The sequence below is a fragment of the Sebastes umbrosus genome, chromosome 13 (assembly GCF_015220745.1).
Source record: "Sebastes umbrosus isolate fSebUmb1 chromosome 13, fSebUmb1.pri, whole genome shotgun sequence".
Classification (NCBI taxonomy): Eukaryota; Metazoa; Chordata; class Actinopteri; order Perciformes; family Sebastidae; genus Sebastes; species Sebastes umbrosus.
In genome coordinates, this window is record NC_051281.1 from 5,893,048 (window position 1) to 5,917,654 (window position 24,607).

The 24,607-nt window shown below is 38.9% G+C and overlaps 1 protein-coding gene across 1 annotated transcript; it reads left to right on the forward strand.

Annotated features, from left to right (window-relative positions):
* The first annotated feature begins 1,835 nt into the window (after positions 1-1,835).
* On the forward strand, positions 1,836-24,540 carry rftn2 (raftlin family member 2). The gene is made up of 9 exons (XM_037789494.1): positions 1,836-2,332; positions 15,877-16,057; positions 18,473-18,581; positions 19,323-19,497; positions 19,692-19,910; positions 20,499-20,605; positions 21,609-21,712; positions 21,796-21,877; positions 22,577-24,540. Exons 1-9 carry the CDS (start codon positions 2,194-2,196, stop codon positions 22,778-22,780), a joined length of 1,320 nt encoding a protein of 439 aa, XP_037645422.1. The 5' UTR covers positions 1,836-2,193; the 3' UTR covers positions 22,781-24,540.
* Positions 24,541-24,607: the final 67 nt, after the last annotated feature.

The following is a 24,607-nucleotide window of genomic DNA, read 5'->3' on the forward strand; positions in this document are numbered from 1 at the left end:
ATATATATATATGACCAAGAAAAGCAACAAATAACCACATTTGAAAACCTGAAACCCGAATCTTCTGTCACTTTTCAAACAAAAAATTAAAAGATAAATAAATAGAAAAATAAATAAATAAATGTGTTAATTATTTATCTATTTATTTATTTATTTATAAGTTATGACTTTATTCTCGTTATAATACGACTTTTTTTCTCCTTAAGTTATGACTTGAATCTCGTAATATTAAGATTTTTTTTCTCGTAAGCTTATGACTTTATTCACGTAATATTACGACTTTTTTCTCGTTAAATTATGACTTTATTCTCGTAATATTACGACTTTTTTATCGTTAAATTATGACTTTATTCTTGTAATATTACGACTTTATTTCTCATAAACTTATGACTTTATTCTCGTAATGTTACGACTTTTCTTCTCGTAAACTTATGACTTGAATCTCATAATATTATGACTTTATTCTGGAAATCTCAAATGATTTAAGAAAAGCAACAAATAACCACATTTGAAAACTTGAAACCAGAATCTTTCTGTCACTTTTCAAACAAAAAATTAAAAGATAAATAAATAGAAAAATAAATAAATAAATGTGTTAATTATTTATCTATTTATTTATTTATTTATAAGTTATGACTTTATTCTCGTAATATTACGATTTTTTTCTCATAAACTTATGACTTTATTCACGTAATATTACGACTTTTTTCTCGTAAACTTATGACTTGAATCTCTCAATATTATGACTTTATTCAGGAAATCTCAAATGTTTTAAGAAAAGCAACAAATAACCACATTTGAAAACCTGAAACCAGAATCTTTCTGTCACTTTTCAAACAAAAAATTAAAAGATAAATAAGTAGAAAAATAAATAAATATGTTATTTATTTATCTATTTATTTATAAGTTATGACTTTATTCTCGTTATAATACGACTTTTTTTCTCCTTAAGTTATGACTTGAATCTCGTAATATTAAGATTTTTTTTCTCGTAAGCTTATGACTTTATTCACGTAATATTACGACTTTTTTCTCGTTAAATTATGACTTTATTCTTGTAATATTACGACTTTTTTTCTCATAAATTTATGACTTGAATCTCGTAATATTATGACTTTATTCTGGAAATCTCAAATGTTTTAAGAAAAGCAACAAATAACCACATTTGAAAACCTGAAACCAGAATCTTTCTGTCACTTTTCAAACAAAAAATTAAAAGATAAATAAATAGAAAAATAAATAAATAAATGTGTTAATTATTTATCTATTTATTTATTTATTTATAAGTTATGACTTTATTCTCGTTATATTACGACATTTTTTCTCCTTAAGTTATGACTTGAATCTCGTAAAATTACGATTTTTTTTCTCGTAAACGTATGACTTTATTCACGTAATATTACGACATTTTTCTCGTAAACGTATGACTTTATTCTCGTAATATTACGACTTTTTTATCGTTAAATTATGACTTTATTCTTGTAATATTACGACTTTTTTTCTCATAAATTTATGACTTGAATCTCTCAATATTATGACTTTATTCTGGAAATCTCAAATGTTTTAAGAAAAGCAACAAATAACCACATTTGAAAACCTGAAACCAGAATCTTTCTGTCACTTTTCAAACAAAAAATTAAAAGATAAATAAGTAGAAAAATAAATAAATATGTTATTTATTTATCTATTTATTTATTTATTTATTTATAAAGAAAGAAAACAATTAGAATTTTTTTTCTTTTTTTTTTTTTGCCTAAAATGTCTCTTTTGATAGTAAAGGTTGCTGACCCCTGACTTAGCCACTAACCATCCTGAATCATTAACAAGAGTTAACTTCAGTATCTTATTTTGAAAGAGTGACCGGAAGTAGTGTTATTCTTGCAGCCTTGATTGATTGTGGAGTAAACTTTTCTTCCAGAGAGAGAGAGAGAGAGAGAGAGAGCAGCTCCTCCTCTCCACGCTTCAGACCTGCAGCCACATCAGCGGGACACTTTCTCAACAATCAACCGGGAATCTGCTCTCCGGTAACCGGCTGGTTTCCGTTACTCCAGTGACTCTCAGAGGGATTAACCGGAGAGGAGTCCTGGAGGAGGTGATGGAGCGGTGAAGAGTTGAATCTCTCCAGAGAGAGATCCGTCTGTCTGCTCCTCCTCTCACCGGGCTGTCCTGTCTCCTCTCCCCGCCTCAGAGGCCATGGGCTGCGGCCTGAGGAAGCTGGAGGACCCGGAGGACAGCAGCCCCGGGAAGATCTACTCCACCCTGAAGAGACCGCAAGTAGAGACCAAGACCGAGACCCAGCTGGAGTATGTGCTGCTGGACTTCAGCCTGGAAGGTAAGAGGACAAGATCCACGTTTTCACCTCAATCAATCAATCAATGTGTCTCTAATTATACTGATAAAACTCCCTTTATGTGTTCACCAAGACAGCACTTCATGTTGTAGCTGAAACAATAATCAATTATATCGATTAGTCAATGCACAGAAAATTAATTTGATTAATTATTTAAGTCATTCAAACAATCTTTATTTAGTTCAAGCTGCTTTTCTGTGTTTATAAATATTTATTAAATTGAATATATTTGATATATTGATTATTTGATTAATCGATTAACAGAATAAGTTAATCAGCAACTACTTTATTAGTTTCTGTCACTTTTCAAACAATTTTTTTTTTTTTAAATAGATAAATGATATATATATTTATTATTTTCGTTATAAATAAATTAATAGATAAATAAATAACATATTTATTTATCTATTTTTTTTTAAATTGTTTGTTGAAAAGTGACACAGTGACCCTTTTCAAACAAAGAAAATAAATAAATAATATATTTATTTATTTAATTTCTTTATAAATAAATAGATAAATAACATTTATTTTTCTATTTATTTATCTATTTGTTTTGTAATTTTTTGTTTGGAAAGTGACAGAAAGATATTGGTTGCAGGTTTTCAAATGTGATGATTTGTTGCTTTTCTTGGTCATATATACGGCAGTATTGATCTTTATTGTCATTATACTCAGGAACAATGTCATTCCACAGGCTTATCTTGATGTAATTAAAACAAATGAATAAAAGCAGTGATAAAAACTATAGCATAATATGACATATAATAGAAATATTTAGTAGTAATTTGAAGATTTCATCTTGTTGGGAAGTTTTCTGACATTTTATTTGACCTGAAACAATTAGTTAATTATTCAATATCTCAACTGAATGGTAATTGTCTAATATTTTGACCATTAATTACTGTTTTATGTCATTTTTTCAATCTAAAACCCAAAACATTTGCTGCTTCCAGCTCCTCCAGTGTGAAGATTTTATGCCATTTTCTATTTTATATCATTATAAGTTTAATATCTTTGAACTTTGGAGCTTTTGGTGTGACCAAACAAGACATTTTGAAGACATCAATTTGGACTTTTGGACATTGTGATTGTAGTGTTCAATGTTATCTGACATTTCATAGAACAAATCAGTTTATCAGAAAAAAGAATCAACAGTTTAATCATTATTTTGCAGCTCTACTTTGCATTTATCACTCTTAACTATTGTCATGTCACTAATGTGATCTTATTGGAGCTAAACACACTACAATAAGGATGTATGTCATTAATTTGGCCCCTCTAATAAACATTATTATGTTATTTATTGTGTTAAAAAGGCCTACCACTTGTTCTTTCTTTTAACTAAAACATTCCTCTTTGTTTATTTGCCTTTAAATTGGTCTTAAATAGCAAACACCCTGTTTTATTGGTGCATAGTATCACTTTGTTATTCACACATTAGGGGCTGTTTTTACCTATTAATGGTTTTTAGACGTCACCCTATTTAATTTTAAAGCCCTTTCAAACTGTGTAACATCACAGCATCTAACTGTGGACTTTTCCTAGCAACAGGGCTGTCTAGAAATAGGTCACACAAGGGTTTTTCCTGCCGTCTTCCTCACTCATTCACACACACACACACACCACTTCCCATGTGCAGCAGAATGCAGAGAGAAAGCCACCTGCTGTGATTATGGGATCTAATTTGAACATGTGTGATAATCCGAGATGGCCGAGAGGTTGACATTTTTTAAGGGATAATCCGTTCATCTGGTCCTCAGACTGGCTGTTGTGACTCTGACCTATTTGGAAGGAAACGGTGATTAAAGTCCTGAATGGGAGCCGAGCATGTAAACAGCCGGCCGGCACCGTAATGAATCACGGAGGGAAAAAGTGCTGCATTCCAAATTAGAGCGGGGGGTCCGTCGGGGAAGTAATGACTTCAGGATTGTCCAACACTCAGCATGGATCCAGTCCTGTCTGCATGAGATCCGCTCATAATGATGATTTTCATTATCAACTAATAAGCTTTAGCCTATAAAATGTCAGAAAATAGTGAAAAATGGCACATTAGTGTCCTAACCCCAGAGGTGACGTCTTCAAACTCAACAGTATTTAATTTACTGTCATAGAAGACTAAAGCCTTTATATAGTATATCTGAAACAAACCACACATAAAGATTGTTTACACCAATTTGACAGTCTGGAAGCAGCATAAACCTTACGACTGAGTAAATACACCACACAACACACACTGCTCAGTAATGACTGATGGAGTGTTTGTGTACCAAAACAAACATGGAAGCCAACCAGCAGCTTGTATACTGTTTATATGCGGTGTGTGACATCTGTGCTGAAAAAGCCCCCAAAAAATATGAAAAAATAATAATTGTTTAGGTGAGATCGTGGATGGAGATACAGTACGTGGGTAACATGGACTTTGTAAAACAAAGCTAACTTCGGGTAAAGCAGTTTATTTACCGGTATGATAACACACAAGTGATGTCATCGTCACAGACCCGAAGTCTGTTCCCTCGTCAATAGAGTTTCTCTCCTGTTAGAATGATAGCGCCCCCCTCGGTGGTCAGGGTTAGGGATAAGAGTTGGCTCAGGTTTAGGAGGGGGAAACATACACGATCAGCCGTAACATTAAAACCACTGACAGGTGAAGTGAATAACATTGATTATCTCGTTACGATGGCACCTGGCAGTGGGGGGGATATATCAGATAGCAAGTGAACATTGTGAACTTTGTGTTGGATGCAGAAAAAAATGGACAAGCGTAACGATGTGAGCGACTTTGACGAGGGCCAAATAGTGCTGGCTAGACGACCGGGTCAGAGCATCTCCAGAACTGCAGCTCTTGTGGGATGTTTCTGGTCTGCAGTGGTCAGGACCTACCAAAAGTGGTCCAAGGAAGGTGAACCGGCGACAGGGTTATACCCGAGGCTCATTGATGCACGTGGGGAGCGAAGGCTGGCCGTGTTGTTCGATCCAATATAAGAGCTACTGGAGCTCAAATTGCTGAAAAGTTAATGCTGGTTCCGATAGAAAGGTGTCAGAACACACAGTGAGGAGCAGTTTGTTGCTTATGGGGCTGCGTAGCCGCAGACCGGTCAGGGTGCCCATGCTGACCTAATGTTATGGCTGATCGGTGTATATCGCGTGGGAAACAGTATTCGACACAACCCCAGTCCAACTTGATCAATCGCCATTCATTATCGGCTCAATGGTCGTAATGTGTGTCTCCGTTTAAATATAAACACAAAATATTCACATTTGAGAAGTTGGAACAAATTATTTTTTCATTTTTGTTAAAGAAAATTATCAAAATAGTTGCAAGTTAAAGTTGACTTCCCTCCATGACTAAACTGAAAGTAGTGATAGCTGAAAGAATTTGATGACGTTGACAAAGAAACCGTATTTAATGTGGATCGGTCACGTCTGGCCGATAACAGATCCACTTAATAATGAGGCCATTATCGTCCCAGATACCAAACCGGGGGATCAGATTGGTGTAAAGTTATTTGGTTGAACTGTGAGTGACTCTGAGTTCACTGAGGCTGGCAAAATGCATGGATTAGCTACACTGACGCTAATTGTCGTCAGCAAAAGTGATCGGATTAAATTGAGTTAACACCACTCTGCAACCGCGTTGTATTTCTGTAGTTCCAACAACTCCAAGAGAGTGATTCATCTTCTGTCAATTTCAGGAGTCACATCCTCCTAGTTAGACTTTTATTCACATCATATCATTCATTTAAACCTTCTAAAGTTAATATGTTTGAACCAGGAGCTCCAGGGTTTCTTTCACTTAGCTCATGAAAAACAAAGTGTGTCAGATTAAGTAGCTATACCTGTTAGTTCAACATATTTAATCAACATTTAGTTCAATTTGAGCATCAGATCAAACTCATTATCAACAGATTCTCAATATTAAAGGACTCAGATCAGGATCAGGGCTAAAACATCTTTTATTAGTGAATGCTCCTCGGCTGAATACGGTTTTGTTTTGGGATTTTTTCTTTTATCGTCCCTGTCATCAGCAGGGAGTCATGAGTTCTGCTCTCAGACCGACTTATAAATACAGTCCTTCAGACAGTGTGGGTGTGAGTCATAGGTTAAACAAACGCCAGTAATCAGATTACATCTCAGATGCTTCTCTTCGTGATCAGACATGACTAAAGTCGTACAGCTAGAGAGGAACATTGTTGTGTAGCTCAGTTGGGATGTAAACTTGGAAAATCTTGTCCAGCTGTGTCCTCCTGAGCCAGACATGCTCTACAAATTTAAGACTTTTTCACCTGTGAATGATCAAACCGGCGCTCACTGACCTAAATTTGGTCACTTTGCATCCCTGAATACTTCCACATGTGGGTCAAGTCATTAAAGCCTGTAATATATTATCAGTATACAGCTGTATGTTTTGTGATTTGCTTATCCGAGTTGCTCTTTATGAAGAGAAGAAAAGAGGAATCCACCACACTAAATTAATTTTTACGATGTGATTTAATAGTACAAATGCAGGTTTAATATCTCTTCTCTGTCTTGTTGGATTTGTTTCATCATCGCTGATTTGAAATGTGCGAATATGCGTCTCTCTCAAAGTGTGAATTCTCCATAATTGGCAGAGCTAAAGATAAACGGGAGTGATTCCAATCTCTAGTAGTCATGTGCGGTCTGGTGACGGCTGGCATCCTCACAGGATGTTCTCTCCGTCTTTTACAAGATTGTTTACTTGAGTCAGAGCTGTGTTAATCACCTCATTTTATGATTTAGTTTTTAAAAAAAATTGGCTTAATCAATGTCTTGGTTTAGTCAGTCAAGTTTCTCCTTGCCAAATGACAGCTGAAAAGACCCATTAAAAGCCAATTTGTGCCACTAAATATGCGTTTTCCTGGCTCTCGCTTCACATGAGGCTCTGCAGGGTTCGTTTTACTCCATGATGGAGAAGATATGTGATGTGCTCCCAGATTCACAGACGAGCCAGGTAAAATGTGATGAAATGTCCAGGCATGACAGGACTAGTCTTATATCTTGATTGCCGCAGCCCCTTCAAAACAGGTTATTGTGAATCAAGACATTTATTTATCCATCTTAAAGGAACAGTGTGTAACATGTAGGGGGATATATTGGCAGAAATGGAATATAATATTAATAATTATGTTTTCTTTAGTGTATAATCACCTGAAAATAAGAATCGTTGTGTTTTCGTTACCTTAGAATGAGCCGTTTATTTTTACTCTACCTTAAACCGGGCAGACACTGTTTTTTTTACCGGAATTGGCTGCAGCCAACTAATTTTAGAATCAGGCTGAATTTCGGCCAGATCGGTTGTCATTAGATGTGCATTTTGAGGTCATAACGCCAGGTTAATCACCTGAACGATCAATGATCTGGCTTTAGGACGATCAGTTGGATAGCTGGCTGGTTGTCTTGCAGTTCTACGGTCCGATTTCCAACATGTTCTGCTGTCAAAAGATCCGTTATAAACTGTTGAAACCGTTGTTTTAATATTATTGGAGTTGTATTTTACATGTTCTGGCTAAAACTGTAGTCTCTTGTCGTGATATAAAACTAAACTTCTCTGCAGACCAGATCAGACTGTCGGCATCTTCATCCACCTGCAGCTGCATATTCTCCTCTATTCATAATAGAATTACACAAAGTAATGCTGCCTTTCTCTATTTGTGTCAACATTGAAGACTCAGGCATCTTGTTTTAACACAACATACAAGATTAATAAAATCTCACAATGTCTTTCCAGCTTTAATGGACTGATTGAGTTTGTTTAAGAGGAGGTATGAGGAGTCAGTAGACTTATATGTCAGTACATGCCATTCTTGACGAGCACCTGGCCTGACCACACCTCACATTTCTTCTTGTTGCATAGTATTTATCTTGTTGAGCTGTTTCTCTGTGATGTTTTTTTGTTCAGGCAAGTTCCACCTGCACCACCTTTTTTCACAAGAAAATACCCGTATTGATTTAAAGAAGCCCGCTCTGCAAAGACGCAGATCTCTGTAGTTTATAGTAACCAGGACGCCATCGTCCTCCTCACACCACTCCACCCATCTCTGGCCTGGCTTCTCCTTGAAACGATGAAGCTTTTCTGGGACACACACATAGAGCTACTGTCACAACTCTTACTTTTATCTGCCTCACACACACACACACACACACACACACACACACACACACACACACACCACTCCCAGTGAATCTGTGCCCGGTAGCGGCAGAGCTCCCAGTCAGCTTGGCCTCGTTTTGACTCCCGACTGAGAGCAGAGACTGGACGTGGAGGCCTGGAGCCAGAGGCAGCACATCAAAGCACCTAATGGCTAATGCTTCCCTGAGCTCATTACTGCTATAGCCGCATGGCAACGTATGTGAGAGCCAGAAATCATGTGGTCTTTATAAAGGTATCGATCTTTTCATTGCAAACTGCTCATTGTGTTCCTTACTTTTAAAGCAGCTCAGTCCAGTAAACAACCTCTGTGTTCGCTGAGCTGAAGAAGTCACATCCGCACTAATGTCAATATACTAATGTCAACATAACTTGACACACAATAGCCTACAGGTGTTGACTTTAAGTTGTTTGTGTTTTTTTGTTTTTGGGTGTTTTTCATGGTTGTTTTTTTTTGTATATATTGTTTCTAGGGCTGCCCCCTCTTAGTCAATTAGACGACTAATCGGTCGTTTTGGTCTTAGTCGACTAAGATTTCTTTAGTCGATTAGTCATTTTTGATGCTTTTTTCTTGCTGAATGACGTATTTCCAAGAAACTTATGAGCACATCTCTGGTAAACACAAGATTTAAAGTGGTGCTTTTGTGTGATTCTTTGTGGAGAAACTCAGTTTTACAGATCTGTCGATTAAAAGAAACTAACCGATTAGTCGACAAAGAATTTCTTTGGTCGAGGACAGCGCTACTTGTTTATAAGATCTGATCTCTAAAATCTGTAAATGAGAACAACTTAATCATTAGTTTCATTAAAACATGGTGCAGGTGATGATGGAGAGCAGGCGGGGACAGGGCGGAGGTTAAAGAGTGTCCTGGCTGTGTCTTTACCAGTTTTGTTGTTTGTCAAGCAGAAGATAATTTAGCGTTTTTTCTTTTGTTTTAGTGTGTATGGAGATTTTTTTAGCTATAGCAGCATGTCAGCAATGTTGCATGGTCCACCACTTTGGTCCAGACTTAATATCTCCACAATAGACTGCTGCATGGATGAAGTATTTTTGTAGACCAACCAGGAAGTTAGCATCACCCTGGTTCCCTCGACAAAAAGCAGATGGGATTTTTCCATTGGGTTTTGTATTATTGCAGAAAATAAGACCTGTGGCAGCAAACAAACGTTTATGATACTGTTTTGTTCAGTGAGATAAACACTACTTTTATGATTTTTTTAAGTGTGAATGCAATCGGTTAGGCTATAAACAAACTACACCACGGTGGCAGGACTGCAAGTATACACAACAAGGCTTTAAAGGAGGACGAGTCGGCTTGATGACGTTTAACCACTAGCATGGTTGTAGACTTGTTAAGAAAACAGCCTGATATTTTTATGCTTGCACATTTTATTGATATTTTATATTTGCATTATTTCCTACTTTATACCACAACTGCTGCACAACAATTTCCCTCGGGGTAAATAAAGTTCTACCTTATCTCAAAGTGAAATGTCACTGAAGAAAATTAGCTTTCTCCTGTAAAGACAGACTGTGTTTCCTCTTGCAACAAATGATTTCCTGCATGAAGCCTGAGGCTCTGAAACACAGTGTCATGCAAAGACTTGAAGTGCACTATGAAGGGAATCAAGGAAAAGAGGATGATGTGAAGGTTGCACAGCGATGGCAGGTCAGGACTAGATGAACAAATGGGACGGTACAAAGGGATTTGCGGGTGGAGAGATGGCTTAACCTGAGGTGACGTGTATTCATCGCTGGTTGGATGAACTGAGCCAAAGACGGTTGAAGGAAATGTGGGATGAATTGAATCCTCCTTCCAGTCCGTTGAGAGATGGCGACTGATTAGTTCAGATGTGGTTTGACCTTCCTCGGCATCGATTCACTGTCCTGATTGTAAAAGGGTGTCTATCTGCCTGCCTACTCGTCATTATTTCCAGGGATGAGTGCAATTTGCTGTAATCTCTGTCTAATCTGGAAATCTAACGGTCCATGCGGGATTATTTCAGATTAAAGCCAGTACTTTCATTATTACATTTAGAGGACATTTGAAGGGCGGTGCGAACCTTTGATCCCAGTGTGAGAGGAGGTTTGATTGGCATAATGTGGCTGATGTTGAGATGAGACGGTCACAATCATCATTAATCATCTCTAATCAGCACTCGGTTGGTTGGTTTGACTTTCAGCCTATTGTTTGTTCTGTTCGGCCCACAACTTTACTGTAGTGGTTCACTCACACCGCTCTCATAGCGACGTTTTCAGAGAGATAAAGCTGTAAAAACCCACTGTACACTACCTGCTCAACAGCATATCTCAGACAGACATAGTCAGAGACTAGTTAGTGGACATAGTGGAGCATTTAGCAGCTAAAGAGACAGATATTTCCCTCAGGAGTTGGTGGAGACCAAAAATGGAGCTAAAAGAGATTGAATATGTGACTTAACTTCATCAGGTGGCCACAAACACGACTCTAAATGAATGATAAAGTTGCTCTGTAACTGCTGGATGTGTAAAAAAGCAACTGTTGGCTAACAAGTTCACCATATCAACTTAAAAGGTGATGATTTGTCAATGTTGTGTTCTCAGTTTGTTTCTGCTGCTGACTTAACTTTTAATTTAACACCATTATCTAATATTTTGGTTTACGCCTCGTATCCACACAGTTTTGTTTTGTGTCCGTAAATTCGTTTAGTATATGGATTATGTTCCCAAGTGTTCAACACAAGGAAATGCATCTCTTTACGGATGGATAGAAACTCTACCACAGATATGTAAGAGAAGCTACTACATAGATAGAAACATTGTTTTTATATCTATGAGTTACTGTCTGTTTTTTGCCATCCAGTCTAGACAAGTCACATGTTTTCTAAGTGAAAAGTTCAACGGCATGTTAGCTAACATTGGTAGCATACTAGCTGTGAAACATACAGTAGAGCGCGTGCATAGGTTTGTACATCTTTTAACAACAGTGTTCACAAACTGCTAAATATGCTGTCGAACTTTTTACTTTTCACTTTTTGCATACGGTCTGTCTGTTATCTGCCGCAAAAGTTAAATTGTTTCAACGTACTCGAGGAAAAACGGATTGAAGAAAATGGAAAGAGGAGTTTCGCAAACACATCGGCAGTCACGGAGGTTCCCATAGGAATGAATGAACCTCCAGTTGATTTGCATTGGTACACAGAGATATGTGGAAACGTGGCGTTATCACTAAATCAGCCATAAAAGGAATGATGTAATGTCTGCAGAGATGGGAAGAACCGGAAAGCTTCCTGTTGTTCCAACTCTGAATAGTTCACACAGGGTTTACCCCCACTACTCGCCTCTTAGACCCATTATTTAAAAATGTTAATAGCCTGTTACTTTTGCGATGCCATGGATTTGGAGCGGCATCTTAACAAGTGAAACCAGATGTAAACATACTGCGTATATCTTCTTTTGAATTAGCTGAATTGATTTTATTTAGATGTAACAGTGATGGAGGCTTTGCTGCCATTATGGGAGTCAGAAATTCACAATATCTCAGACTGAGAATTACAACTCAGAGGCTGTTTTTTTGGACTCGGTTGCTCTTATAATTACAGTCTAAGTGATATAACGTAAATGTGGCATTATACCTGCTAAATCTGTCCTTGCGAGCATGCTGACATTAGCGTGTTAGCATCAAAGCAGCCTCAAAGAGCTGCTTGTTTTTCCTTCTAGTGTTACTCTTGTTTTCTCGGCTCCTTGTTGCCAGGCTGCTTTCTCCTTTTCACACCTTCTCTCCCATTCACATACAGGCTCATAAAATCCATCTTGTAACTCCTGTCTGGCTCCTTCCTCCCTCCTTCGCCTCCTTTTCTCTCTCGGCTCTGTCGCCCCTCTCTTTGCCCTCAGTTGTTACTCAACTCCTCTTGAGCCTCCATCCTGCCAGCTACCTCTACATCTTTTCCCCCCTTTTTTTCCCCTCTTTGCTAGTCCTCCGTTCTTCTTCCTCCTCCTCATTCTTTCTCCCACACAGCCCTGAACAGAGGCCTCAGTGTGCCCCGAGTGGCGGCAGGATGGGAGGGGGGTGTGAGGTCTGAAAGCAGGGGAGGAGACGAGCAAAAAGCCCACAACAAAAGCCTCGGTCGGAGGTGTGTGTGCATGACATCATGGTCCTCCTGGGAGCCATTATCTGCAGCGTGGTCGCCTGTTTTGTCAGCGTGACCCCTCCAGACAATGCTAGTGATCCACGTTTGACTCGACTGGCTCCGTTTCATCCTCTAAAGGAGAAGAAAGTTGTCCTAAAAGTTGCATCAACTCAAGCTGCAACATGTTCATGCCCGTGTTAAAGAGTGGCGTTTAAACCCACAGGAATGCCAGTAAACTGTAGCTGTGTTTGCCCGGCCCCTGCTTTAGTGGTTTCATTGAGGTTCTGGTGGTCTTTAGTCTCATAATGGAGCCAGCCAGACTAACTATTCAGAGGCTGCAGGGATCTCAGCTGTGGACTGGTCTCCCCAATCTCTGGGGTGTTTGTTCGTGAGAATGTGGGGGGTTGTAGTGAGGAATGCTCTCACACACAGACACACAACTTGAAATGCGTTAAATGGACTGTGTGTGTGTGTGTGTGAGTGTGTGTTTTCACGGGGCACATAGCCAAGCCCCTCTGTGAACAGCCACTCTTTGTGGACACAGGAAGTATGGTGATGGTCACAGGGATTTCCAGCCAGGGTTTTCAACACAAACAACAACCAGCAGCAGCAGCAGCTCCTCAACACTGACTGTGTACTCTTTATACCTCTCAACTGGTGAGGAAATGGAGAACATGTGAACTGAAATGAGAGATGGGTGAAGATGACAAAACCTGTGATCTTTTTTTTTAAAAAGCAGTGGGAGAGTGTGTACTTCCCACTCAAGCCTGCACAATCCTCTAAAGGTGTTAATTAAGTTCACAAGTTGCAATATACATCATCAAAATACACACAGTGATAGACAGACATGCAAAAAACATTCAAGTGACGCCTACACACAGAAACCAAGCCACAAAATTGGATCTTTATCAAAATGCATAAAACTGTATATATATGGGTGTGGTATCCGTTTTTAAGTGTGTGTATATATGTATATACTGTATATCTAAAAACAATTAACAAGTCAAGAAGGTACATCTCAAAGAGTAGAAGTACAAAAGCAATACATCAAAATATCAACAACACATCAATAAATACCATGGACTGTATATAAGAATTGGACGTAGTCACTGCGACGTCACCCGTTGGTTTGTGTACTGCCGTTTTTGAAGCCTTGAGTTAGAAATTTTGGGCGTCGCCATCTTGGCTTTTTGCAACCAGAAGTGACACGAGAGGGTGGAACTAAGTGCAACCGAATGCTGAATAAGACATTTTTAGGCAACCAAAAAGGTTATAATTAATTTTCATGAACTGAAAACACACAGTGAAAGGGTTAAAGATGTAAGATGAAAACACGGACAACTCCCAGACCGGACAATGCCGTGGTAGCGACCTGTCAATCACAAAGTAGCCCCGCCCTAAAGCATCCCCTGCTTCATGGTCTATTTGACTCTAAATGGGACCATAATTTACTAAATGAACATCATGCTGTGTTGAAGAAGACTTTAAACTAGCGACTGAAACCATAAACTCATGTTTACAATGTTTACTGAGGTAATAAATCAAGTGAGAAGTAGGCTCATTTTCTCATAGACTTCTATACAATCAGACTTCTTTTTTCAACCAGAGGAGTCGCCCCCTGCTGGCTATTAGAGAGAATGCAAGTTTAAGGCACTTCAGCATTGGCTTCACTTCTCAGACCCGGAGGTTGCCTACATCCACTTCTTATATAAAGTCTATGGTTGCAACCCTATAATAATCGATGGCCCAGATGATATCACAGCAGCGTAAAGATTATATCTATTAAATATAAGCATGTTTCTGTGTGTGTGCCAGTCTCAGAGCCACACCTTTGGTATTGGACAGAAAACCACATTAGACATCAGAGCTGGAGGAGCAGCACTAAAAATATGCATACAGTTTGTGTGTGTGTATTCATATATATATATTTAACCTTTACTTAAGAGTGTGGTGATGTGGTGATTCCCTCAACATGCCTGGGTTGGTGGTTGTTGTTTTTATGGCCGTCATCAGTCTTTGAAGCCACCAGACACAGCTGGATCCAGGATATTAAAAGTCTCAGACCAAGCAGCAGAAGCAGACATTTTTAGTTTCCAGATCTGCAACATCTTTATATTCATATTGCAAGAGGCTTACTGTAAAGGAGTTGGTGGTGACATGTCAATTTCACACGCCATAGGATTTATGTTGACCAGATATGTGGAAGTATGTCTAATAAATGGTTCCAGATGAGATAACTTACTAAAAATAAATGTTATGCTCCGTCATTATCATCTGGCGGACCCCATGTGTTTGTGTGTGCATATGTGTGTGTGTCTGCACTCAAGTAGCAACAGTGGAAAAGTGATGTTTAAGTCATTGCACAGGAAGGGAAATAAAACTTTCCCAGACAGTGTGCATGGTTTTTGATGGTGGACAGTGTCCCATGTTTATAAGAATACAGACAAATCTGAAAACACATCCGTTTCTCGCCATTTTGGGCTTTCACCCATGGTTCAGCAGCTTTCGCTGTGGTAGATACATTTGATAACACTGGTCTTGTGTTGTATTGTGAATGGAGTAAATGGTCCTGATGTATGGGTGTCAGTGTTTCAAACAAATTGTCAACTAGAGATCTTTGTGTTTTGGGCTGTTGGGATGGAGGATGGGGAGATTTTAAGGCTAAAAACAGGACAGGGCATTAACAGTCTGCTGCAAAAGGCCAATGAACTGCATCATGCCACCATAATTTACAACTAATCTGCACTATTAACTGAATTCCCAAGCCGACTGTTGAAATACAGAAACACTAATCTGACAAAAGACCTTGTTTTACAGGCTGACAAAATAATTTCTATGTATGAGAAACACTGACAAACATAGTGTGGGTATTATTGTAATTGCCAATTTCCCATTATCTTCAAATTGATAGTTTTGTGCAATCCAAAACTCAAAGACATTCAGTTTACGATCATGTACGACAATGAAAAGCATTAAATCCTCCTATTTTAGAAGCTGTAACCAGTGAATCTTTGGTATCTTTGCTTAAAAAATGTGTCTTAAATATCCTGTAATTTCACAGTTGACTGACAAGACTCATCAGAAGATGCTTGTAAAGTACAATTTAGGTGTTTGGAGGAAGAAAGTACTTAGCATTTTGGAGCTTTTGGAAGTTTGTCCACATTCGGAGGGACCTGAAATGCATTTGGTAGTAACCTTTATAAACCAGCTAGAATGCATTTTACTGACTTGTTTCTCTCTGTCCCTGCAGGTAGCCGTCCTACGGTGCAGTATGTGGCTTCGCTTTCCGAGCTGCCCCAGGCTCTGCAGCCCTACTATACACAAGGCTACGTCCTGACCGCCCTGCACCCCATCATCCTGTCTGTGGGCCGAACCCGCTCACTGCCCTTCAGCCTGCTCTACCGAGCCGTCTTGGCCCGTCCCAGATCGAGGTACACAAATCCTGAAACCTTAAACCTAAAATGAAGCTCTGGTTTTAATACTTGCCCCTTTGAAATGACCCTTACTTTTAAGTGTTTTCTTCTTTCCATCATTGCAAGTGTACGCACACATATTTAGAAACTTTATTTAATTAAGAAAAACATTAGTCAGGGTTGGAGTGGAGCCTGGGACATATAAAATTGTATCATCTGCCTAAAAATGGATAATGAAGTACTGAAAAAGTAAAATATTGGCTGTATTAGCATCAAAAGCCGACTGAAAATAAGCCTGGGTAGGAGTGGAGCCAGAGAGATACAGTATAACACTGCATCATCTGCATACAAATTGACACAAGTACTGATTAAAGTACTGATTGACAAAAGTCTCAAATATTGGATATTTTCACATTTTAAGGCCTTTAAAGTCTCTAAAATATGTAAAATGCTGGATACGTTCATCTTTACAGGACTTAAAATAAGTGAAATACTAAATATTTTTACTTTTGAAGGACTCTGAAATCCTTAAAATAAAATATTGGATGTATTCACCTTTTCAGATATATAAAAGTCCCTAAAATAATTTAAATACTGGACACTTTCACCTCTTCAAGCCTATGGGGGTTGGTTGGTATGGGTTGGATTGGAGCCAGGGACATATAAAACTGTATCATCTGCATACAAATTGACATTAAAAATACTGACTAGGACAAATAATGTTATTTATGTACAGTATAATCAAATATAAATGGTAATGGACCAAGATTAGACCCCTGTTGATCCCCATTACTGATGGTAATAGAGTTCTCCCTGTAAGATAGGCATGGATCATCTAGACCTTTAAGTATTGATCGACAGTATCACATAAATATATAATCAATAAAGATTACTGTATACAGGCTGTATGTGACTCCCCTCCGTCTGCCACACATGCCATCCCACTGTGTGCCCACATGTTCATCTCCATACTGTGTAGTAAATAGATGAATGATGGATGAAGTCAGCTGCATATTTAATGCAGAGCCCTGGTAGGAGGTCAGACTGGCGTGCCTGGAGACGACTATGTTTTGGTTTGACTCATGTCTACCATGATTTCTACTGGCGAGAAATCCACCCAACAACAGGGGTCCCACAGCAGCCAATGGAGATGAAGTATCTCTGATCTCTGGGGCTTGATTGGTTGGGATACTGTAACTATGATGATCAAATTTTATTTCATAGGATGGCAGTAGAGGTGAATTAATAATGTTAATGATGGTGTTTTCATGCAAAAAAGGGAAGGGAAATACTCTATACAGTGGTGGCAAGTACATTTACTCAAGTACTGTACTTCACTACAATTTCGAGGTACTTTACTTGAGTGTTTCAATTTTATGCTACGTCTACGCCATTACATTTCAGAGGGAAATATTATACTTTTTACTCCACTACAAGATTTTATAAACAAAACATATGATCAATTTATAAAATATGATACTGTGCTATAGATTAAACTATCCGACAGTATATAAAGTAGTTAAAATGTGCTCCAACTCCACCAGCTGTCACATTAAAATGCTGCTTACATGTTAAACATCATAATAATATTCCTATAATATGATATATGTAATAATATAACTGTCTGAAAGGGGCCCATCCAACAAGTAATTTTACTTTAATACTTTAATTACATTTTTCTGTTAATACTTTTGTACTTTTCACTTAAGTGAAATCTTGAGTATAAGACTTTTATTTGTAACAAACTTGATTACTACTTTACTACTAGATAGATATAGATAGATAGATGGATGTACTTCATTGATCCCAAATTTGGAAATTCTTGCGTTACAGCAGCAGGTTATCCAGGCAATGTTCAGGAACTAAGAATACACAGTAAATATACATATCAACACTAGAGATAAATATCTATAGTATACACAATATAAAGAATATGTTAGAATACAAAATAATACTAGCTCAGAAAATATCAAATATGAACATAGAATAACAATAACATACTATAAACGATAGCAAAGCTGAGCTCTAAAACTACTACTACTACTAGTTGTAAATGAGTAAAAGACATGAGTACCTCGTCCACCACTGACTCTGTTTGACTGTTTTACAAAAAGTCACTTTCATGTTGAGAATGCAGTATGTTGTGTACAAACTGTCACCGCTTCAGTTGTCTAAATTGTTGTTTACCCTCTGTGTTAATTGCTCAGACAGTAGGTGGTAGCCGCTTCCTGCTGAGCTTATAAATGCTTTATGTGTTGGTGTCTGCAGCTCTGTGACAATTACAAGTGAACTATAGACCCTCCAGCTGGACACAAATCCAGAAACTCCCCACTGACCTGAGCAGCTTTAACGTCGAACACTGTTACGGCTGAACTTGTCTCCCTGGCTGTCTAATAGATGTTTTCCTCTCTGTCTGTCTGTCTGTGTTTTCAGTAAGCAGATGACGTCCATGTGTTACAGCATGCCGACGTTGAAGGTGGAGGAGTGGCCGTTACCTGGAGAGTCACTGACGGGTGACACGGTCCGAGCGCTCATCGACAGGGTCAGTGAGATTTACTGCACAAATATATGAATACATGAGGGACTCTAGTCCAGTGGTTCCCCGCCTCCAAGGGGTCCCAAGATAAATCAGAGAGGTCACCGGATGATTGATTTAAGCAATAAAGAAATAATTCTGTATACGTTCATCCCTTTAGGCCTCTAAAATCCCTCAAATAAATGAAATACTGGAAACATCCTTAAAGAAGTGCAATTTGGATATTTTTCCCATTTTTATGACTCTAAAGTCTCTAAAAAACATCAAATACTGAATGCATTTATCTTTTCAGGACTCTAAGATGCTCAAAAGAAGCTTAAAATAAGTGAAACACATACTTTCACCTTTGTAGGACTCTTAAATCATAAAAAGAGTGAAATATTTGGATATTTACACCTTTTCAGGTCTATAAAATCCCTAAATATGTGGAAAAAAGACACTTTGACATTGTCAGAACTTAAAGCTGCTTATAATAATAACAATAGTCATGTTTTAGGACTTGTTGAAATAAGTAAAATACAGGAAACTTTCACCCTTTCATGACTATAAAATACGTAAAATATTGGGGGCGGCTCATGTTCTCATTGAAAGTGGAAATAAATTCTGTTCACATCCAGTATTTTCTGGTTTCTATTACTTTCCAAGCACCTCTACTTGTGTGGTGTTGAGTCTCCAGTATTGTTTTATTGTAAAGTGTTGAGCTAGATGTTGGCAGCGTGTCTGACTCTGTGTTTGTCCGTCCGGTAGGTGAACAGCAGCGCCCGGGGGGGCGTTCGTTTTGTTGGCTCGGTCCTCCAGCAGGTGAGCGGGATCACTAACGGCAGGGTGCACAGTCCGAAGAGGGGCTGTCGCTCGCCGCCACGCAGCCCTCCTCGTACTCCGCCCGGAGACAGAGAGCTGGAGGAAAACACCTACAGTCCTGGTGAGACACTCACTGCTCTTCTCTGCACCTTTTATCTCTCTCTGTTAGTGACTTTGTTAGTGGCGAGAAGTTGTAAAACTAATTTTGTCAAATAAATATAGTTGGGTAAAAAGTACCTTATTTGCCTCCAAAATATAGTGGATAAATACTCAAGTAAAGTACAAGTACCTCAAACTGTATTTCTTCTCTTCCAGACTTGAGGCTGCTGGTCTTCTTCCACTCCTGGGCTCCGGGCTGTGCTCCTCTGGACTCACTGGCTTGTCAGTACCACCAAGGGGCGCTCTCCATGCGCGTCTCCAGGAAGGGCCAGGTGGTCAGCTCCCTGGAAGCTGATTGGCTGGAGCTGACCGCCGCCTACTACCGCAAAGGCTGGTCGTTGGTGGACTCCTTCGTCTACTGGGACACGCCGAAAGGTTGGTTTGATTTGAACATCCTGGTCAGTGGTGGAAGAAGTACTCGGATCCTTTACTTAAGTAATAATAGAAATACCAAAGGATAAAGAAGAAGCCTTATTGGTTTTAAGGGTTAAGAGCAGCTGGTGTTTCTCCTTCCTCCTCTACCTTTTCCATTATTATTTTTTCTCATAAAACAGTGATTCACACATACATACAAACTCACTCACTTCCTGTTTTGGCTGCGGTCCCTCCCCTCCTCCTCCTCTCTCCTTACCGCCGCCTCTATATTTGGAGCCGTCTTCCCGACCTCGGCGACCTCACTTCCTGTTCCTCGGCGGGTTAGCAGACATCATCTGCAGACCTCTGAGGGCCTGAAATATATGGACATAATACACACACTCACACTCTGAGCGCTCCACACACAGTTTAACCTATTTCTATTAACTGGGTCATTATCAACCCAATGACATTCTCTCATCGTCACGTTTCCTCTGCAGGCTTTCAGCACTAACAGGATTGTGTTATAAATGTGGATTTTTATATACAGTATAATGATAAAAACATGACAATATAAACATCATTTTACAGTGACTTTATGTGTTTCAGGTGAGCCGGTGCCCCGATCACTGGAGGGATTATTTGTGTACGAGGAGAGAAGCACCTCTCCTCCTGCCAACGACACCATCGTCGTCGAGCAGTGGACTGTCATCGAGGTCAGTGTCTGTGTGTGTGAATGCCGTATAATGATCATATATGACCTCATTCTGACGAAAGCATTGTGATGTGAAGATAAATGTGCAGAATTGGGCAGGCAGTGTGATTTGTTCAAGGGTGAGAGGATAGTAAGTCTTATTGTGAAGAGTCAAAAACAAAACATTATGTCACTCACTCATAGTAGTTTTTGGGCCGTGCAGACAGACACTGTATTTTGGTTTTATGTTAGAAAATGTCTTTGTAATTCAGGAGAACCCTTTAATGATTAGATCTGGAAAGCATTTCCAAAGTTGGAAGACTACAATGCCATGTTTTCATACTTTCCTTAAAGGCTCAATTCATCTAACCTGACTCGCCAGATGGTTTGTTAAAGGGCTGCAACAACTAATCGATTAAATAAATTAAAATTGATTATGAAAATAGTTGGCAATGAATTTGGTAATTGATTAGTTGGGTCTATGTTATGATGCACGACACTTGCTGTGGCTAAGTCTTCGTAGGGGCAGTAAGCCAGCCAACGCCGTGACTTTACTAGCTCACGTGATGAATTACAGGAACTGAAGAACGGAAATACAGCGTTCACATTACAAAGTAATCCACCAGGAATGTGCGCTTGCATTTATATGATTGGCCAACGCAGCGCCCTGCCAGATGACGTCGTATTGCGTTGCAGCAAAAGTTGAGCCAAGTTCAACTTAATTACCGGACGAGCCTGCGTTGTTTTGTTGGAGTCCCCTGTGATGGCACCCCGGCTGCATTGACGGGCCGGCTCCAATCAAATGAATGAGAGGGCTGAGTTTTTACACACAGGGCTAAGTGGGTGTTTTGGGGGAACTGGCCCTTTAAATGTTCCCTAAAATACTAGGTCTCCAAAAAAAACATGAGACCAAGCCAGGATAGTTCAATAACTGTATTTATGACTGATATCAGCCAGACATGTTGGCATCTTTTCCCTCTTATCCGTAAGTAACTTATATACGTGTATATTGTGTTTCCACTCAGGGCTCTAACGTGAAAACAGACTACGGGCCTCTCCTTCACACTCTGGCTGAGTTTGGTTGGCTGCTCACATGTGTGCTGCCCACTCCCATCATCCGTCATGACAGGTAGATATAATACTAGTCCAGCCTGGTCCATTCTAAAGCCGGCTCTAATAAGCTAACCATCCCTCTGTGTGTGTGTGTTGCAGTGACGGGAACTTGGCCACGAAGCAGGTTGTGTTTCTGCAGCGGCCGGTCAGAAGTCAGACGTCGGGACAACCGAGGAACCAGGTGAGAGGAGAAGTGGGTGACTGATGTGATAAAGAGTAGAGCAGTTTACTTATTTTACTAAATTTATCTTACTTTTATTGTTATTCTATTTGGCACAGGTGTTAATATTACTTCTCAGCATTTTTGCCACCGTACCTCAATGATAGTTGAGTTATTAAAGAGTTGTGACAAAGTTTATTATACAGGTGAACATTAAACTTTACTTTTTACTATTAAAGATCACACTATATTATATTAGGCTATTTATGTGGCTACACCGCCCCCTGGTGGGCAAAGTGGAAGTTACACTTCACTAGCAGTGGCTTATCTGAGACTGAAGATGTGGCTCAGTGAAGGTTAACAAAGAGTTGTTGCCCTTACTTTTAGATTGTCTTCTTTAAACTGGGTCATATTCCATATTGCATATCTCTTTTTTTGTCTAATGATGAACAAACTGTTATGAATATGTGATGCACATAAAAAGTTAAAAGTAATGTAAGCAGAAGAGAGAAGGAAATAAAATGAAGCTATAATCGTCATTATGTATTTAGTGTTGTAAACTCTCCTTCTGTTTGTTAGATGCAGTTTATTTGTTAGTTTTAAAACTGAAGGGATCTACTGATCTATAAAAATATCTATTGCTCTTTATTACTTATCACTTTATTGTAAAGTCAGTACTTTTGATCTGAAGTGGATCTAACTCTTGTCTCTGTCCTCCAGGTTCTATCTGTGCACAGCGACGTGTCCAGTCGCTCCGTGAGTCGAGCGGTCAGCAGCCCCGTCCCTCCAGAGGAGCCGTCTCCGACCGCCGGAGGCATCGGGGGCTTCCCGGTGTTCGGAGGCGGGTATCCCAGCGCCCTGTCCCACCTGGAGGAAGGCGGCTTTGAGCAGGAAGAGGGGAAAGCTGAAGTCACCTGCATGTGAGCGGGACGAACGCAGACTATAACATTCAGGATTTAAACGTTGTTGGATTACTGAAGGAGAACTCTGGGAAAGTCCACAGACTGTCCATTTTGCTTTTAATAACAGAGACTTTAATGTAGAAGAACTCGGCACTTTTAAAAAAAAATGTTTTTAATGAAGCCATAATGAGAATGAGGTATTATTTAGATCTCTGTCCAAACTTTTACACGTCCATGGGAGACACTTTACGCATATTTAAATCTGGTTTTTTTTTAGGATTTCCAACCTGTGATCAGTTCAGGTGCTCATGGGAAATTGTCACAAAACTAAAAAGCACAAGCACAGATTTCTGCATACGTTGGAAACAACACTGGTGGTGAAACAAGGGAAACGGGCTCTACTTTCTTTTTGACCATGATCACACTTCATAAAGTTTTCTTTCACAGTTGAACACAATTTAATTTCCCCTCATCTCTCTCCCTCCACGATGTTTCAACTCCTTCACATCACCTTTAAGAGTCAAAGCTCCTCTCTTATAGACTGAGGCAGGATGTGAATATTTATCAGGGAGTTTTCCTGTGTACTTTGGTACTGACAATAGTACATTTGTAAAGATAACAGTATTTTGTCTGGAGGATTTTTACTAAAATGGGCATTTGCAACATGTCATATCAGTGTGTTGACCCCCTCCTTATGTTTAACGTGACTGGTGCCAATTCATAATCATTCTGGAAATGGTTGTGTCTCATCATGCATACATTTTAAAGTATTATTTAATATTTCATCAGCCATGATATGAGGTATTTTCTTTCGTCAAATTGCTGCTTTACATCTTATAATGGTACTGGCTATACACCTGCTCCTTTCTCTGTAATGGATCAAGTTCTTCAGAGACGATGTTATATTGAAACGATGATGACTGTGTTTTTTTTTAAAGGGGAACTCCACCGATTTTAAAGTTTATGTACAGGTCTTTGGGAAGTAGTACTGCAAGAAAAGGTTGTATAAAGAGTTGGTTTGTTTGGATGACTACAAGTTTGATGATGCATTGTGGGTAATGTAGGTGCCAGGTTTAGACAAGGAAGAAGAATTTGTGGAATAAAAAAAAGACTATGGCTATGTTCCAAATCGCATACTTTTTACTTTAAGTACATACTGTTGCATGCAGTATGCATACAATTGGGACATGCATATATCCGCTGCACAGAGGATTGTGGGTCAGAATATCCAGGAAAGCATGCTGGCTTGCATACTGCAAAATGCAACCGGATGAAGTAGTACATCCTGGTATTATTGGCATACTGCATGTGACATACGATGTATTGGGATATACTAAATAGTATGGTAGTATGGATATTGGAACGCACAGAATCTCTGGTTCTGCGTCATCGGTTTTTATGAGTTTGGAAATGGTATAGGAGTGAAAATGTTAAATCGGTGGAGTCCTCTTTTAATACTATGAAAAGGATGTTTTTTTAAAGAGGACACAAAGTTGTTGTATATATCTGTTAGTATTCATTGTGCAAATTTCAACCATTTGTGATGCATGTTATTTTGCTTTTTGGGGGAACGAAAGGGATCAAATGCACCGAAAGTATAGTTATATGTATTCCAGTGATGTGTTCACCGCCCATACATGTTTTAAATGTATTTAGCGCCACAAACTCCCCATCAGGGTTTACTAAATGTCAGTATTAATATTCCAGCCTTTCCTTTTTTTTGGAGAGTTGTACATTTTGCTTCCTTTTTTTTATTGTATTAAACACTTATTTCCCATGGTTTGAGATGTTATGTTGCATTAATTAACAGCATCTTCTACATGATTAATCCTGACATGAAGTGATTAAG

Excerpts from the sequence above, each read along its gene's own strand:
- rftn2 (XM_037789494.1), top strand. The coding sequence starts at position 2,194 with ATGGGCTGCGGCCTGAGGAAGCTGGAGGACCCGGAGGACAGCAGCCCC. Across the intron at positions 18,582-19,322 it reads TCCGAGCGCTCATCGACAGG|GTGAACAGCAGCGCCCGGGG; the intron begins GTCAGTGAGATT and ends TCCGTCCGGTAG. Across the intron at positions 21,713-21,795 it reads CCCATCATCCGTCATGACAG|TGACGGGAACTTGGCCACGA; the intron begins GTAGATATAATA and ends TGTGTGTTGCAG.